General features: G+C 28.8%; 1 protein-coding gene across 3 annotated transcripts in view; it reads left to right on the forward strand.

Annotated features, from left to right (window-relative positions):
* The window catches only part of LOC117179880 (TLD domain-containing protein 2), a 461,266-nt gene that overhangs the window by 305,406 nt on the left and 136,792 nt on the right, over positions 1-19,068 (forward strand). For 2 of the 3 annotated variants that reach the window (XM_033372057.1, XM_033372055.1), the window contains 2 exons: positions 14,496-14,564; positions 17,848-17,954. In XM_033372057.1, coding sequence (XP_033227948.1) covers positions 14,496-14,564; positions 17,848-17,954 — 176 coding nt within the window. The remainder of the gene's footprint in view (positions 1-14,495; positions 14,565-17,847; positions 17,955-19,068) is intronic. The other variant, XM_033372056.1, reaches the window with a different exon arrangement.

Here is a 19,068-nt window from a genome sequence, read left to right on the forward strand (position 1 = left end):
CAGCAGAAACCCTTGGTACAGGGACCCTCTAGCCGCAACCCGAGGACGCGTTCGGTGGCTTTGTCATAGGCCCTTCAGTTTGATTCTAGAGGAATCAAAACCGAACCGAAGAAAAACATTTCTGTGGCGAAATGTTGTCACAGGCTTATACTTTTTTTTTTATTTAATCATTTTGCACGGGGCTCTCCCGGTATATATCATCAGTCACGGACGCATTTTTATAATGCAATCAAGTGATTTGATGAGAGCACAGTCTGCCCAGACATATTGGACAAAGCCTGGTTTTTACCCCATCATTGACGGACTGGGTTGCAGTCAAGTACACGATGGGGGGACCTACAGCTTAAGGTGGGTTCCGAACCACCAGAACCTCGGTAAAGGTACATTGAAAAATTTTCAGAGGTACCGGCTCAGGGATCGAACCCCAGACCTCTGAGGTGAAGTCCAAGTGTCTAACGAACTACGCCACCGAGGATATATATATATATATCCTCGGTGGCTTAGTTTAGCTTATTTTTAGCTCGGACCGTACCATTTTCAAAAATTCGCCCCATGCGAGATTGTCAATCACAGCCAAGAAGATGACTATCACTTCAGTCGTATATTTTCACGACCATAGACATAAAGATCACGTTTCACTTTTCAAACGGCTCTACAGTCTCATGATATGCTAATTTCGAAAATAATATCGTACATCACTCTTACGGTTAGACAGGTTCTCACCGTAAAGACATGTATAACCCTACGAATGATGTAATATACTATTGAATAAAGTGAATGCAGTTACTAATATTAAACTAAAATTAAAACGATTTAAATTCCTAATATTTCAACTAGTTTTCAACCATAATATTATCCAAAAAACACGAATTTTTATTCGGAAAGATGAATTTTAAGCTAAAATGACGAATTTCTAACCAAAAAATGAACTTTTAATAAGAAGCTGTACTTTTTTCTACAAGCAGTTTAATTTTCAAGATAAAAATGTTAATTTGTAAGCCAAAAAGACGAGTTTTCTACTAAGCAGTTAAATTTTTAACCTTAAAGTTAATTTTCAACTATACAAAAGGCGGATTTTCAACATATTATAAAATAATTTGTTTTTTTTTGAAAATTTGTCTGTTACAATTTTGGGGTAAAACTTATTCTTTATAAAGATGAAAATTTGAGTCTTTAGTAGGAAATTCATGTATTCTGTTAAAAATTCGTATTTTTTGCTTGAATAAAAATATTATTTGTTGAAAATTTATCGTTTTCTTGAGAATACAGTTATTTTTTGATCAAAAATACGTCGTTTTGCATATAGAAAAAATGGTAGAAAATATGTTTTTTTTGTTGAAAATTAATTTTGCAACTATGTGTTGGTTGAAGATTTTTGAAATTTATTAAAAATACTTCTGTTGTTACAATATTAATCTTCTTGGTTAAAATCTCATCTTTGTAGGTGAAAATTTAGCAATTTAGTGAAAATTTATTTTGATTACTATTTTGTTATTACTATTCTGTTAATAGTATATTTACTATTCCGTTGAATAGGCTTAAAATTCAACTATTTTGTTGAAAATGCATCTGTTTTTTATTTAATTTTAATCTGGTTTGTTTGAAAATTCGAGCATTTGGTTGAAAATTTAACTATTTCTTTAAAAATTCAACTATTTTGGTTCAAGGTTTCCGTACTACAAATAATACACTAGAAACAAAATTGATGAGACTAAATCAATATCAATATACTGATAAAAATACATTTAAAAATATGGAAACTTGTCCTTTGATCTTGTTGAATTTTTTTGTGATACATGTTATCAGTAGAGAATGCTAAAGTGCTCAACAGACTTTTTAAAGCTAGCTTAAAAAATTTCGTTTAATACTCACGAGATACCCATATGTTATAATAAGTCTTTAATGCTAAATAAAATCCCTTTTTTCACAAAAAAATCCTATTTTTGGCCTAAAACTGAACTACTGAATCGCTTTGATCTCTGACATTATGTTTAATTAACGATCTATTTCCTTTATTTTGAACGAAGTCTTTATTTAAATCTAAAATACTAATTTTATTTTAACAATTCGAGTTTACACTCCTCATTCTTAACGAAGGGAAGGCAGAATGGCGGATTTTTTCTAGGGGAAAAGTGTTTGTGCGCTCGAAATTCAAATTAAACCGGGACGTCGTCCTATTTCGCAATTTTAGAGGGTTGCGTTACTCGCAATGCGGTTTAATATTCTCTGCAAGTACTCTTGTATTTGTACGGAACGACGTACCTCGAGCGTGCCAGGATTTCGGTTTAAATTTCAATAGGGAATCATTTCTTCCAAGAAAAATTTACATTTCTTATGACCCAGCATACGTCACTACCGGGGAAAAAATTATTTGGTTGTAGAGGTCGTCCATATATTACGCAACGCTTCGAGGCGGAAGGCAGGATTCAAGAGGAACTGTCATTTTCTTTTTTCATACTTTTTCCATCCCCCATCTTCCTTGTCAAAACAGAGGAAATATTGTGATTTTTCACAAAAATAGGGTAATATCAGGGGAGTTTAGTGTTTCTAATCAAATTAAAGCATACATTACAAATTGAATTCAATATAAAACGCCTAAGATTTCAAGTCGAAATATGTTACATTTTCAACAAAATAGTTGAATACAAAAAAGTTTAATTTTCTACCAAACATTTTCATGTAAAACTGATATAAATAGTTAAAATATTTATATATAATACATAATATAATATATTATATAATGTATAATTTTTTTATATAATAATTATCAAATATACACTCTTTGTTTGGAAATGAAACTACTTCATTAAAAATGCATTTTTTGATTTGAGAATTATTTTATTTGAAAATTCATCTCGTTAGTTGAAAATTAAACTTTTTTTTAAATTCACATTTTGATAGAACATTCATATTTGCGGGTTGAAAGTTCAACTGTTTTGTAGAAAATTGTTGGCTTTGATTTTTAAAAGTTAAATTACTTTGTTTTAAGTTTATTTCGTTGGTTGCAGAATCACAATTTTAGTTGAAAATTCATTTCTTTGCTTGAAAATTGGATTGTTGTGGAAAATTAATTTTTTTATTAACTATTCCATGTTAGGTGTAAAATTGATCTTTTTTAGTTGAAAATTCGTGTTTTTTTTTTGTTCGAAAAAAATCTGGAAAAAATCTGCAAAATCTGGAATTGTTAGGAAACTTATGCACCTGGAAAAACCTGGAAATGACAGGGGATTTTTGGTCAAAGTCAGGGAATTTGTTCGAGAGCCTGCTTAATTTTTCTTATTGCAATATAAAATTGAATAACAATTAGTCTTTATCTGTAAAAGTAGCTTTATATGAATGTATTTAAATATTTTGTTTGAAAATTCATACTTTTTTGTTTGTTTGAAATTAAGGTTTTAACTAAAAATTTAACTATTCTAGTTCTGGTTGAGAATTTATAGTTTTTAGTTAAAAATTCAAGTATTTGTTTCAAAATGTCACGTCTTCCCAGTGCGAAATTCGGTCGGATGCCAGAGCTGGATCACTGGCCCAAAGTCGGCCCTGTTATGGTAACCGATCTACAGTAACCAGAGTTGGGCCGACTAAGATGTTTTCAAGCTGCCATGGTCGTGCGGACGTTGGCTACGGACGTCGGCGGCGAGCGAAAAGCCGACCGTCGGCCCAATGCTGGCCCAACTACGGTACGATAATCGGATAAATTGTGGCAGATCGGTCGGTACGACCGCAGTAATGTGGTCGGTCTGACTCTGGATACAGCAGTCGGATTGTCATAAGTCACCTTGATGCACCCGACGGTCAGTCAAACCTTGGTCCGAGTATGAGCAGGCCGTCGGATAAACTCTGGTTAACTGTTACAAAAAGACCGTGAAGGTGCTGTCAGCTCGACTGTGGTCCAAAGTTGGTCCGTCCGTCGACGTCACATGTGCCCGTAACATTGGGTGCACATACTGCCGTACAAACGAAAAACATACATAAGTCCAATCTGACTCAAACTGAGAAAATCGAGAAAAACTTCTTGCCCAAAGAACTTTAATATCGAATACAATTTTGGATAATTAAGATACGTTATTTGGGTAAAAATAATGTGCTTTTTCATATTTTAAAACTAAAAATTTATTTTTTAAACAATTTCTATTGTAAAATGGACTTGCGATGTTTAAATAGTCGCAGAATGTCAAAAATACAAGGCAAAAAGAACTCAAAGTCACTTGCGGACTATGTCTTTGTTGAAGAGCTCGAGCACAGCCTCAAAATACAACATCAAAACATACGTAAGGGACATAGTGTATTTATTCGCTGTTCCGAACTTACCCGAACGATCGCCGCTAGTTGATAGCCGAATTTAGCCGGGACTTATTTCCCGTGGATTTACGATCAGAGTCCGAGCTAATTTACAAGGCTAAATGGTAAGGGCAAGCGATTCTTTTCGTTTGTTTATTCGCGTCGCACTCGGTCACTACTTTAACAAAGCAAAAAAGACACAAAGTTCTTTAGGTTCTTTTCCATGTATATGCTGATGACGTATTGCCTTACTTGTACAACTTTTAGGACACGCAAAGTGCTTTGTGTATCTTTTTCTGTTGTATTTTTCAACTTTTTTGACTTTTCTCATTCATAAACCATCGTTTTTTGCAATAAATATGTATAATTAATAGATTTTATTAACACAGTTAGATGCAGCTGTCTCATGCGAATCCAACGATACCAAAAACTCATTTTTCATAAAAATTTCACTTATGTATAATGTGACTATAAAACTTAGGCGATTTCAACAATCTTTCTGTTATTGAGGAGCACCGGGAGCGTAAAACTATTTATCACAGTTTTTGTAACCAAACTTCAAATGCTTCGACAGCCAAGTGGTTAGAGTGCGCGGTAAAATACACTAGTTTAGGTAGTTGAGGTAGGGTTCGAATCCTGGGCGAGTAAAGTTTTTTAGAGCGTTAAAGCGTGCGATTATAAGTGTAAATAACCGTGTGTGCGAATTATGTATTTAATCATGAAAAAATATAGATTATATAATAATAATTTAAAAAATAACTTTTTTTCAATTAATTTTTGTCGAAGGTTGTTCTGACGTCATCTTAATAGATGGCCCATATATGGGACCAAATGTTGGCCCGACGTGGAGAAGCCAAAGGCGGTTGACCGTTATCATTTAGCTGGTTGGCCCGAACAGTGGCGTGCAAAGTTAGACCGAACTTCCGACGGTTGGCCCGACAGTAGGCCGATAGTCAATTCGCACCTGGGTTCTGTTAAAAATTCCTTCTTTTGTATAGAAAGTTAATCACGTTGAAAACTTGTATTTTTGGTTTTCTTAAAATCCTTCATGATTTATCTTTTCGGGAATGAATTCTCAATAAAAAAGTTACATTTTCTACAAAATTCAGAGAATTTTCAACCCAAAAAGATGAATTTTGAACAAGCAATTGAATATTGAAGCCAAATAGTTGAATTTTAAAATAAAAACTATCAATTTTCAACCATAAAGATTGTTTTTTAACTAATAATAATAACTTTTATCAAAGTAGTTCAACTTTAAACGAAGCAGTAACATTTTCAATAGTTGACATTTTTCAAGTAAAAACTATAAATTTTCAACTAAAAAAAAAACAAATTATTTTCAACAAAATACTTGAATCTTTGACTAAATAGTACAATTTTTAATTAAAAGAGATTAATTCTGAACCAGAAATATATCAAATATCTTGAAAACAGAGGAAAAAGTGGAATTTTTTAAAAAAGGACAAAGGGGGGAATAGAGTGTAAAATATGTATTAAGATTATTTGCTTGTAATATAAAATTACTAATTTTCCTTATTTTAGTTGTTCAACATAATTATTATACATATTTGTATTCTCCATGTGTGATGTCACATTCCGAATTACCCCTTGCCACCTGTGCCACAAATCGTCACAAAATCTGTTAAACACCTTCTTCCCTAGTATAATGGCGTAGTTTTTCAACAGCCTCTTACGATGGTAGAGGGGGAGCTTTCGAGAAATTTTACGTAATATATTTTTAAATGTAATGTTTTATTTTAAAAAAAGTAAAATCACATAAGGAGTAGGGAGAAGTGAAAGAAATTAGTTTCTCAAATCTTTATTTATGTATGTGGATAAGTTCCGGTATCCTGTCAGGATAACCCGTGATTTAAGCAAAAAAATTTAGGTATCAGTCCCGACCGCCAGGAAAAGTTTGAACGTTTTTTAAGTTTGGAAAACTAAAAGTTTTTCTTTGGGTTCTATTCGGATGGAAAAATATACAAAAATTTTCTGAAATTGGACAAACTTTTTAACTAATTCACTTCAAAATAGACCAAAAGATTGTCAAAAATTTCAGTCTCTTCGTGTAGTAAACTTCCAAAAATAACTTTTTTAAAATTATAATTCATCAGTAAACCTTTTAATTAATAACAGGGGAATCGTAACACTGATAATAATAACAATAAATTGTCCAATGCTTGTAGAAAATGTTTTATGAAATTGTTTTTTGGCAAGAAATATGGTGAAGCATGCCAAATTTGGTCATTTGTTGTTGTCAATGTCTGGTTGAATATGTAAGATAATTTTTTCTCCTTTTAAAAGTTATAAGTGCATTGGACCTCTATTTCGAAAATCTAAACTTGTTTTTGAAACGACACCAGTATGTATTGACGTACCAGGAAATGTATGCATAGAAATGTATACCATGTTCGAATTTCAAATACCTCAACTTATTTGAAAGCCTGAGTGACGCGAATTCTGAGTGCATTTGTGCCAAAGAGACTTAAAAATAGGCTCTGAGAAAATTCACGGATCATTTCAAAAATTCAATATTCACTATATAAACTTTAGAGATCTTGAATAAAGACACTAATGAGTTTATTTCATGTTGAAAATAACAGTTTCCTCTAAACTTTGATGATTTAAATAATTATCTAATTTGTTCATTTAAAAATAAATTGGTTTTAGATTTTTATAAAAAGAATGTAACACTATAAAAAATTGAAGGATTTTCATTACTTTTTGTTTCTGTTACTCCTCATAATAAACCTATGATAGATAATCTTTTATTGAAAACACAAACATGTGTGAAATAATTCATTTTAATTTTGATTTATTAACACGTATATTATCTCAACTGTTAATTAAATTTAAATAGTTATTTTACATTAATGGCCCTGACGAAAATTTTAGTTCCCGATCTATTTTGCTTCTTAGCTTAAACAAAATGTCAGAATGAATCGCATCATCTTTCTCGCTTTTTGCCAGCGAAAATTCATTTTCATCCAAGGGCGATCGACTACTCTAATTTAGTATATCCTGAACAAATGTCTCTTAGAATTCATTCAAAATAGAAATAAAATTGGACTAATTTAAGTTATGTGCCTTTATCGTAGGAAATCCTTAACTCGAAAATAATGAGATTAATTGAGACATAGATACAAGAATGAGTCACAATTTTAAAAAAGTCTGGAATTTGATATCATGTCAAATCTGTGAAGACGTCAAAGTTAATCCCGGAACTAGTGGATAAACCTCGTGACTATAAAATAACGGAAATTTGTTCGGAACACTGTTTTTTCTGACTCAGGTAATTAGCCTATAATTATGAAAGATTATTTCCCTGCGAACGTGTTATTTAAATTGATAAACTGGACTTTGAGAGCATTATTAGTTTTTTAAATCAAAGGATGGATGAACAACAAAAACAGACAAATTTAAAAATCTCACTGCACATACAGTTTGTTATAATTTGAGTTCACACAGAAAAAAAAGAAGATAAACTTAACATCGATTTCCGACGAAAGATTCTCTGCAACAAAAATTAACTTCACAGGATAAACTTTACACAAATATCGGTTAAACTTTCTTTTGTTTTTCCATGATAAACATGTTTCTTGAAAGACGCGAAGTTGTCTAAACAAAACTTTATCGCTTTAAAAAATTTCCTGTAACTAATTTTATTCTTAGTTTTTTCTGTGCAATGAATGGGTTATTTTGTCTCTGAATTAATCATTAATTATTTTAATTTTATATTCAATTATGACTGACAATTCTCTGCAGATTTTATATTTAATTCTGACCTGCAAGTATCTGTGTTGATATTTCGAATGGAATGAAAGGGAATTGAACTTCTATTTATTCTAAATAAAAGCATTTTAAAGTTAATATTTTAAAATTAGCATTGCTTAACATTTTTTAATTTAAAATTAGAAGATCTCAAAATTTAAAAATTTAAAACCAAAATTTAGAAAGCTGGACAGTTTCATTAGAAAGAGGTTGAACTAATTGCTAATTTGCAGCGTTTAAAATGGAACAGTTTTCAATTATAAGCATTTAAAATTGAATTAGGCTAAAAAATACATTCAAAATATAAAGTAATTTTAAATAGGATTTTTTTATGTGACATGTTCAATATTTTAGAACATTTTCAAATAAAAAATATACATTTCCCATGCTGATTCCAAAAAACTTCTAATTTTTAGGATTAAAGTTCAAAATTGTTTAGCTAACAAACTTTTAAACTGGAAATTGTGCATTTATGAAGCCTTCAAATTCATCTTCTATGATTTCGAATAATTGAAAAAAAGACAATTTTGTACGTTTTAAATTGAAACCAAACAATTTAGAATATCAATATCTAAATTTATGAAATTAAAAGCTGACCATTATGGTGGTCCAAAAATGCATTACACTTTTTTTTCACTCTAGAGTGTAAGTCACCCCCAAAATTGTCACCGGACACTTCAAAATCCCATTTAATGAACATAGGGGAATTTGAAATTTTCGAATAATTGAACTCATTCTTCAAAGTTTGATCGAAACATACCAAGTTTTTTAGGGATTGAAGAGGAGTGTCTACAAAATTAAACCACACTAATAACTTTTATTTTTTACCTGCCCGTACCCCCCTACAACGCCTCAAATATGACCCAAAAATCTAAAAACTAAATATTTACGGGGGGTAAAAATGGGTTAAAAAGAAAATCTATTTCATAGACACTCCTCTTGAATCCCTAAAAAACTTGGCACGTTTCAAGCAAACCCTGAAATATAAGTTCAATTTTTCGAAAATCCTTCATTTCCCCATGTTAATTAAATGGGATTTTGAAGTGGCCGTTGGCACTGATCATTTACAGTTTTAATAGGAAAATTTTGACAAATTGTCTTAATATTTTTAATATTTGAATTTGAAACTAAAAAATTGTTAAATTTGAAGATTATCAAATTTCATAACAAATATTTTCATTTTTTCATTTACATATTGTGAACCTTTAAAGTTTAATTATTCTAAAAACTTTAAAAATTGAAGCATACTCAAATTATAATCTTAAAACTAAGAAGTTTACAAGAAATTAATTTTCAAATTGTGCAATACGGTTTTTTAAAATTATATTAATAACTTGAAAATCAAACATAGGATTTTCTTTGTGGACAAAGTAAGTGAATTAATTCTATTTTATTATTATTATTAATTTTTTTATTCTTGTTTTTATCAAGTGATAAATATAGTAATCTAAATCTATTTTTCAATTTTCATTTTAAATGGAGATTTTAATTCAACGCATATTCAAATAATAATTCTCTAACTGGTTTCTCCCTTTCTCTTTTCCATCTCTACCATTGAGCATTCCATTGTATTAAGCTGCGAGCTGAACTCAGACACAGGATCTGCTCTCAAAGAGACATGAATTGAAGCTTTAATAGTGAGTTTCCTTAACTGATTCTAATGGCTCAAATAAAATCATTTCAGCTTTAGATAACTTAGCCTTGCAATCGGAACAAGGAAATCAATGTTTCTGACTTTTATGACTACATATTATATAATATATTTTTTTCGAAATGTTATGAAAGTTCTATTTATTGATAATAGAATGGTGGGAATTTGTGAATGTGTGAATGTAACCCGAAATCGAAAAGATATAAAAAGCCACAGAAACACAAGAGTTTGCATGAGAAAATGTATGGACGAGAAGGAAGCTAAAGAGATATGTCAGGATAGAAAAGTGTGGTGACAAATAGCATAGGCCCACAAAAAAATCACAAGTAAAGGTCAGACCACTTTTTTGTGGGTCTGTATAGTTTTAGGAAGTAGTTTATAAGAAATACATGATGAAGAGTGTCAGTGGAGCGAGATACGCCTGAAAAGAAAGAAATGGATACTAATGGGCCCGCGTGGAAAGCTTCAAATTATGACTTTGTGAAGCTCTTCGCCTGGAGTGCTTGCTAGAGAAATTGATCAGCGACCTGCGTCAGGGCAGTTTTGCCAAAAGGACGTGTTATTTAAATAAACAACTAGGGATTTCTAGATTAACCAAAAATATATCCCCCCCCCCCCTCCCCCTCACACTTAAACCGTCGCGTACACTTCCCTTTCTCACTTCTTTCATATATGAATTTCTTGATCCCTGATAGTATAACGAGGCTAGAACAGAGTGAGTCACGCTTACCCCGAGAGGGATTTGACACAATAGCATGGCATTTGTGTAATAGCAGGGTGGCCGTAGGTCAGGGAAAATCTGGATATCAAGGAAAAGTTGGGCAATTTCTATAAGAGGCACTTCAAATAAATGGCTAGAATAATAAATTTAAAAAATTTTTATTTTCATTTGAAAATGTCTCATTTCGTTTATAATGATTCTATGTTAAAAATGTTACAAAATTAAAATTTTTGTCTTTGAACATTAATGGTCAAGGCAAATGGAAAATTGCCCATGTAAAAATGAGGTAAGTTTGAAAATAAAAGCTTGCTGCCACTGTGTTATATTTGTACTTAAAAATTTTATGATTTTGTTGAAAATTCAAGACTTTTTTTAAAGAGTTATACTTTTTGGTTTAAAATTCAACTGTTACATTATTTGTTGAAAATTCTTCCTTTTTGGTTGAAAATTGAGCTACATTGTTGATGATTAAACCAATTGTTAAAAAATCATTTTTCTCAATCATAATTTCAGTTAAAAATTCATCTCTTTGAATGGAAATGAGTTTTTTTGTTCAATTTTTTTAAACTGAAGATTTCACTATGACAGTTGAAAATTCATCATTTCAGTTAAAAGTTTATCGCCTCAGTTGAAAGTTGAACTACTTGTTGAAAATTAATCTTTTTAATTTTAAATTCAACTATTTTATTGAAAATTCGTTTTTTTGTCTAAACATTAATTTTGTTAACTTAAAATGTAACTTCACCATTCTTGATTAAAAACTGATGAATAATCACTTTCGCTAAAAATTTGACTATTATCTTGAAATTTCTTTCTGAATTTAAAATTCTCTTTTGGTAGATTTTTTTTCTGAAATATAAACTATTACATTTTTTATTGAAAATGAAATTTTTTGTTAAAAATTCAACTATTTAAAAAACCCCGCTTTTTCGGCTTGAAACTGTAACTATTTGTTTAAAAATGCAACTATTTTTGGCTTAAGTTTAATGCTTTGTTTATTTATTACGCATTCGACCATTTGATTGAAAAATATGAATTGGTTAAAAGTTCAACTATTTTGATGAAAATTCGCTCTTTTGCTTCAAATTTTAACTATGTGATTTTAAATGCAACTGTTTGATTAAAAATTAATTGTGACATTGTATAAAATTTGTCTTTTTGCGTTGAAAATTCATTTCTTCACGTAAAAAATGTTTATTGGTTGTAATTTTAACGATTTTGTTGAAAATTTACCTTTGTAGGTAGATATTTCAAATCTCTTGTTAAAAATTCATTTTTTTTGCCGAAAATTCAACTGTTCTATTGAAAATTCATCTGTTATGGTAGAAGAAAAGTCACCTTTTTTGGTTGAATTCAATAAATAATTTAAACCAATTTTTATTTGAATCTGGAATTGTTTTTCACGTTTATAAAAGTTGTATGTTAAAAATGTTACAAGATTATTCCTTTAAAAAGTTTCTTTATATTTCTTGAAATTCTTCGAGATTTACGTGTTGGAATTTTAAAGCAATCTTTGTACAAATTCTTTGACTGGAATTTTCTTATATACAATTTTTCTGATTGATATTCTATTGCGTTTTTTTTTAATTGGCCCCATCTTTCTAATTCTAGAATTGTTTAAATTTTAAGTAAAGCTGAGAAATTCAGTCTTAATAAAGCGTTAAAATTACACCTCAATTCATCTTCAATATTATCAGATTCTTTTTCATGAAATTGAAATGTTTTTTTCTAATTAGCCAATTGTAGATCACTTTAAAAGAATCTTTTGATGTCCTCGTTTAAAATCCCAAGATCCGGATTAAGAATCGCGGTACGAAAATGAGTTGGACATTCGTATGCATGAAACTTGATAACGAGCTCATCTGTATGCAAATTACGTATTTTCTCGAGCCTTCTCGAAATTATGTATGGCTAGGAAAATAGTAAAATTCATAGAAAATGTAAACGTCGACACCTAAGATCTTGCACTAGACCCTGAAATCATTAGAGAATTTGAAATGAAAATTTTCACTTTGGAAACTGAATATACCTTGAGTTTTCAATGACCACTATAAAAAAATGGACTGACAACTAATTTTTATATTTCTTTAAATTCAAATTTCTTAAACGTTTAACTGCGGTTAAGCATTTTAAAAATTCAAATAATTTCAACGTTACTCATTTAGCGTTTAACCGGTAGAAAAGTTTATTCGGTTGAACTTTCCATCATCTTCAATTTTCTTTTTGTGAGTATATTATTAAAATTCATAATATGCATTGGCATTAAAACAGATGTATTTGCATTCTCTTGTTTTCGTAATTTAAAAAAGTGTGCATTCTATCAAAAAATAATTTTGTTTAAAACATTTTATTGCAACTTGAGTTGGTATTCTACCAATTTAATTTGTTTATTTTCGCAATATGATTTAGGCGAAAATTTTTGTTAAATAAAATATTATTGTAGGTCGTGTCATTTTTTCAAAAATTTAATTTTTGGATTTTTAATTTATTCTTGTAACAAAAGTTTATAACAAATTGTTTATTTTCTTACTTTGAATTTTATTTTTTTACGGTTAAAGCAAAAACTACGCGTCCCATCAAATAATTATTAATGGCAAATTGGGATAAGATTTTACTCTTTTTTGAAAGAGCAACTTTTTCTATTAATTTTTTTCATATCTTGTTTCGTTTGTCTAAAAATGTAATATTTTTAGTTTTAATTTTGTTTTTGACGAATAAAACAAAAAACTATGCATCCTATAAAAAAATAAATAACAACGTATTCGTAGATTTTTTTGGATGATCAACTTTTGTCTTATTATTTTTTTGAAGCTTGTGTCGTCTGTTCAGAAAATTGCTTTGTCTTTTTTTAGTGTTGTTTTTTAGGAATAAAACTAAAACTACATGTCCTATAAAAAGTGATTAAAAACAAATTTGTAGATCTTTTTGTGTGCATATTTTTTGTTGATAAAAAGGAGGAAGGAAAAATTAGAACACTTGTAATAAATAATCACTAACGTTTCGGCCCTCATACAGCACCCTTATCAAATCAAAACAAATTTGAGCAGACAGAAACAGCAACGGAGACACAATTTTCTCTCTCTGATACCTGAGAATCAAGAACCAAGCCAATCATGAATCAAGATTCTCAGGTATCAGGTATCGTGGTTTCTTAGCTATTCCTGCCTACTCAAAATTTTTTCTGCCTTGATAAGGATGCTGTATGAGTGCTGAAATGTTGGTGATCATTTTTTACAAATGTGTTTTCTTATTGTCATTTGATAATAATGAAAATAAAAAATACGAAAGAAATAAAAAAAAATGAAGGGGATTTGGTTGCTTACCTTCTAATTTTTCTTTTTTATTTTTGTCCAAGAAAAGAATTTTGTTCTTTTTTTCAGGAAAATTTGTACCTTTTTCAAATTGCAATAGGAACATTTTATGTTATTTGTCCAAATTGGGCGTTGGATGTCATTTAAATTTATTAAATTTCAAATGTTCATTGTCGTTCGCTTATTTGTTATTTTTTTATTTTGAAAATCCTTTAATGCTTATAGATAAAATCCATAAGGATAAATTGTTAGTTTTCGAGTACTATGCATAGTCGGAAGTTCAATTTTTAGTTCTTGAAAAAAATGATCTCAAAAATTTTGGAAATGCTCTAACTTTCTTAATTTTCATGAAAAATTGATTAACGAACTCTGTCTTTTTGGTTCATAAATACGCCTGCCAAAGCGTAATCCAATCAAATTAGTCTTTCAAAAGTTATCAGGTATACAGACAAACGACGACGATTTTCACGGAGTCAGGGAATCTCGAAACGTGGAGATTTAAAGAAATCCGCGATAGTCCGTTTTCACATAAAACCAATACCTTTTCATTATGATGAGAATGTCAAAATCGATTAGAGGAATTGCATTATTGCAAGCGGCATTTCCCGCGCGCTTTGTTAATCTTAATTGGATATTTTTATTTGCTTCGTCTGCATTTCTCATTTTTATTTGGTTTGCTCTAATTACTCTTTATTTTGCACTTTTGCTCGCATGTATCTCACTTTTGTTTTCTTTTGCATTTTTTGTTGCAATTTAGATCTCGGCGATTGTCCCAGGATGTGATGCACACGAGATCTACGGAAAACCTCACAGCGACTTACTTCAGGTTTGTAATCTTAAACAAAAAAATTATTTCCCGGAAGTAAAAGGTTGATAAATAAACGACAAATAATTCTTGTTTTATTTTTTAATCGAAGAAGAATTGCCAGTTGTCTACCTTAGAGTTTTTTTTCTATTTTATTAGCTCTGTAAATTTATAATGCAACTATAAACTATGGATGATTACAAGGTCAATTTACTGACGTCAGAGTTCTAGAGTCAACGTGATTTTACAGTCAGTTCACTATTTAAAGATTAAAAAAATATTTAAACAAACTCTTTATTGAAGTTTAGAAAAAAATTAGATGTTTTTAGAGAAAAAATAACATTTGTTCTACGTTTCTAGGAACCAATGCTACATTTTAAAAGATTTTCCTAAAGGTTTGTGATATATATTAAAACGGGAAATTGCACGTTTGATGTTTTGAGTGTTAGATCGTTTTTTGGCATGATGCATTTTCAGTTTGTTTTTTGATTTTTTATTCACTATGACCTTTATTTTCGATTTATATTGCTTGTTGAATAAATTAGCTTTGATTTTTTTAATATAATTCTTTTATATGTTTACAAAGCCAGGTAACCAAAAATGCATTGGAAAAGCTTTCTTCGAATTTGTATGCATATCGCCCCAAACTTATTTCAGTCCACAACAAAATATATCTGTTTTTTAATTTAAAACAATTATTATATTAACGTAAATTGTTTAAACAATTTATTATTGTTTCTAGCCATTTTATCTTAGAATCGAGTTAGAAAGTCGCGTTTATTTCTGAATTTTTCAACTCATTTTCTGACTTTTCAGTTAGAGCGAAACAATAATCATTTCAATTTATTGTTAGTAGTTTTTTAAACCATTTTTTATTATTTAGAATAATATTTTCTTTGAATAATCTTAGAAATTTTTGGTTTTTTCTTAAATTTTCAACTTTCTCTCAACCTTTCACTTAGAGCGAGGTAATAAATAATAAAATTTAACAAATTATTATTGTTAATAACTATCTTCTCGTACAGTAATGCTAAGTAATTGCGTTTTTCAGATATTTGTGTCAAATTTTCACCTAATGAGGTAATAATTAATCAAGGTAACAAGTATAATTATTTAAACAATTTATTATTGTTTATAATCTTCTCTAAGATCATTCCTAGCAAGCTTTTTTTGTCTGAAAATTTTCACTTTACTTTGGCTTTTTAGTTATGAACAAATAATAGATAAACGTTAGAGAAAATTATTTTTTAAACACTCTCTTTCTTTTTTTTTTGTGAAAATATTTGTCTGACATAAAATTGATATTTGAAATATTTGTTTGATTGTCTATATGCATAAAATTAAATGTAATTTTTTTGGAAGTAGCTACTGAGAGCCTTTTCGTTTAAATTATTATTAATAATAATATTTATTATTTATTCCTAATAAGTAAAAAAAAAGCTAAAAATTCCAGTAAAACTCGCAACTTTGTAGCATTATTCTAAGAGAAAGTGATAAGCATTAATACATTGTTTAAACGATAATTTTTATTAAATTGCATTAATTATTATCTCAATAAGTAAGAAGTGAACATAAAGTGAAAAATTTCAGCAAAAACCGTAACTAAACAATAATAATTTGTTTGAAATATTTTATTGTTATATTTTATTTAATTATTACCTCGATTTAGGTAAAAGCTTTTAGAAAAACGGCATCTTTTATTATTATATAAAGATGACATAATTAAAAATAACAATACATTGTTTAAACAATTACACTTATAATGGAAAATTATAGTGGAAGCTTTTGAAAAAATGAACCATTTCTAGTATTATAATAAGATAATATTATTATAAATAATAATAAATCGTTTAAACAATTATTTCTATTGAATATAATTAATTATTGCCTCTCCCTAACTAAACAGTTCAAAACAAATTGAAAAAATGCATTAAAAGCGCGAATTTCTAGCGGTATTAAATAATAATCTTACTAAAGATGAAAATAAATTGTTTAAACAATGATTATTATTATTAATTTATATTACTCATTACATCACTCTAAATGAACATTGGACAAAAAGTGGAATATTTAAAAAAATGCATATTTCTACCATTATACAAAGACAATATTGGTATAAATAGTAATAAATGGGTTGAAAAATTATTCCTGTTGAATATAATTCATTGTTGCCTCTCCCTAACTAAAAAGTTTAAAAAAATTGAAATAGTTCAGAAAAATCGCGATTTTCTAGCATCATTCAATGATAATATGATTAGCAATTAAAATGAATTGTTTAAGCAATTATTATTTATAATTTAAATTACTTATTACATTACTGTAAATGAAAAGTGGACAAAAAGTATAAAATTTTAGAAAAAACTGCACATTTCCAATATTTTACTAAAAGAATATTGTTATAAATAGTAATAAATGGGTTAACAAATTATTTCTGTCAAATTTAGTTAGAAACAATTTATATTTTTCTTAAACCGCACAAAATTCACAATTACCGCCAAAAACTCGCAAAACTCAAATTGTTCACTTATGTTGTTTTCTTGGGACCCTATAAAAAAGACTAATGGAGGTTATATGTAAAAAGTAATTTTTGACTCGTATTCTATAGTTAATTTTGAAGATAAATATTGAGTTACTACTTAATTCACCTAATATTGACGATTCTGAATAAAATGTACAAAAACGTCTTTCTTTCTTATGGGAAATACGTGTTAAACGTTATGGGGTTCGCCGAACTTAATACAAAAAGCAATTCATTTATTTTCGTCTGGATTCGAAAAAATTTTGGGGCGATATACATGAAAAATCGAAAAAAATTGTAAGATCGTAATGTTCACTTCATCGAATTTATCGAATTTCAATTCCATGCAATAATTAGTAAAATTATCGAGAAAAGTGAAATTAATTGATCCAATTATTTAAAAATTTAGCATCTGTGGCATTAATTAGACTCGAAATTTTTCTTTGTTATATTGTTGAAGTTTATGTAGTCTGTTGTTTGGTTTAATACATTAAATAATTGAGTTTAGTATCAACAAATGAGTAGTTTGGTAACAAATGAAAATCCTAAAAAAACACCAGAAACAAGAGGAATTCATATAAAACTTAAAGATAGATATCATTTATTACAAAATAATATTTATTAACTCGATAATTACTCTCTTGTTTTAAATGTGAAAGATTTTGATTCTGTATTCAAAGATAAAAAAATCATAAAATAATTTCTTTTAATAGAAAGCTTTTCCAAATACTTTTATTAATTGCATTGTAAATTAAATTTTGGAATATTTAATTTTTATTATTCCAGGAGTAAAAGTCGGAGTGTGGACCATGGATTCACAGCACCATTCGATCTCGATTCTCTGCGGAATAAAGTTGAAGGACGATTTGAATCTATCGACAAACTTTCCCGAGGTGAGTTTTTAAAAGTTTTATTCAAAGCTTCGTTTCCGAATAATTTGGCACGGAGACTTTTTATTTTTCTCAGGATTCTGAAAGATATTCAAAGAGGAAGAAATTATTTGTGCCAAGAGAATCCATAAAATACTTTGAAAAGTGCCATCAAAACATTCTTCGGGCCAAAAGTCTAATCCCTGAAAAAATAGTTTTTCTAGAAGTAATACGATATGGGACTGAAAACTATGAACATTTGTTGTATTTAAGGTAATACATGCTTTGCAGGGTGAAAACTTCATTTTGAAAATTCCCTGATTTTTCCTTGTCCAATTTTTCATTTTCCCTAACTATTAACATTCAAATATCAGCATTTCATTCTTGCAATATTTTTAACATAAGATATTTTATAAATAGAATAAAATAATATTCACATACAAATTTAAAATTGTCAAATTTATTTATTTATTTTAAACCAAAAAAAAAAATCATTTTTTATCATAATAGATGACTTTTGAACAAAATACCGAAATTTCCAACAAAGTAATTTAATTTTCAATCTAAAAAGATGAATTCTCAAGGGAAAGGCGAAAGAACTGATATTTCAACCAAAAAATATGAAATTTTATTTAAAGGATGGATTTTAAAACCAGGAAATCGACTTTTCCAAAGTTAAAGGTTTTCAGTCATAAAATAAAAAATGGTTATCCTAAATTGTTGAACCGTCAAGCCACAAGACGAATTTTTTGTGAAAAAATTGAATTTTCAACCAGAAAATATAAATTTTCAGCAAAAAAATTTGTTTTCAACAAAATACTTAAATTCTCAACCAAAGAAATAAACCTTCAATAAAAAAAAAACAATTTTGGACAAAGTAGTTCTACTTTTACCAACGCCGTTGTATCTTCAATTTCAAAAGATAAGTTTAAAAAAATGGTTTAGATTCAATCAAAGTGGTGGTTTTGGTATAACAAAGTGGTTCAACAAAAATGTTCAAACAAAGTAGTTAATTCCTCAAGCAAAGAAGATAATTTTCAACTAAACAGTAGCATTTTTATCCAAGAAGGAAGGAATTATTATGATTATAAAAAAAGGAATATAAAAAAATATATATATAATTGTTTTTATTATATTA

The sequence above is a fragment of the Belonocnema kinseyi genome, chromosome 9 (genome assembly GCF_010883055.1).
Source record: "Belonocnema kinseyi isolate 2016_QV_RU_SX_M_011 chromosome 9, B_treatae_v1, whole genome shotgun sequence".
Classification (NCBI taxonomy): Eukaryota; Metazoa; Arthropoda; class Insecta; order Hymenoptera; family Cynipidae; genus Belonocnema; species Belonocnema kinseyi.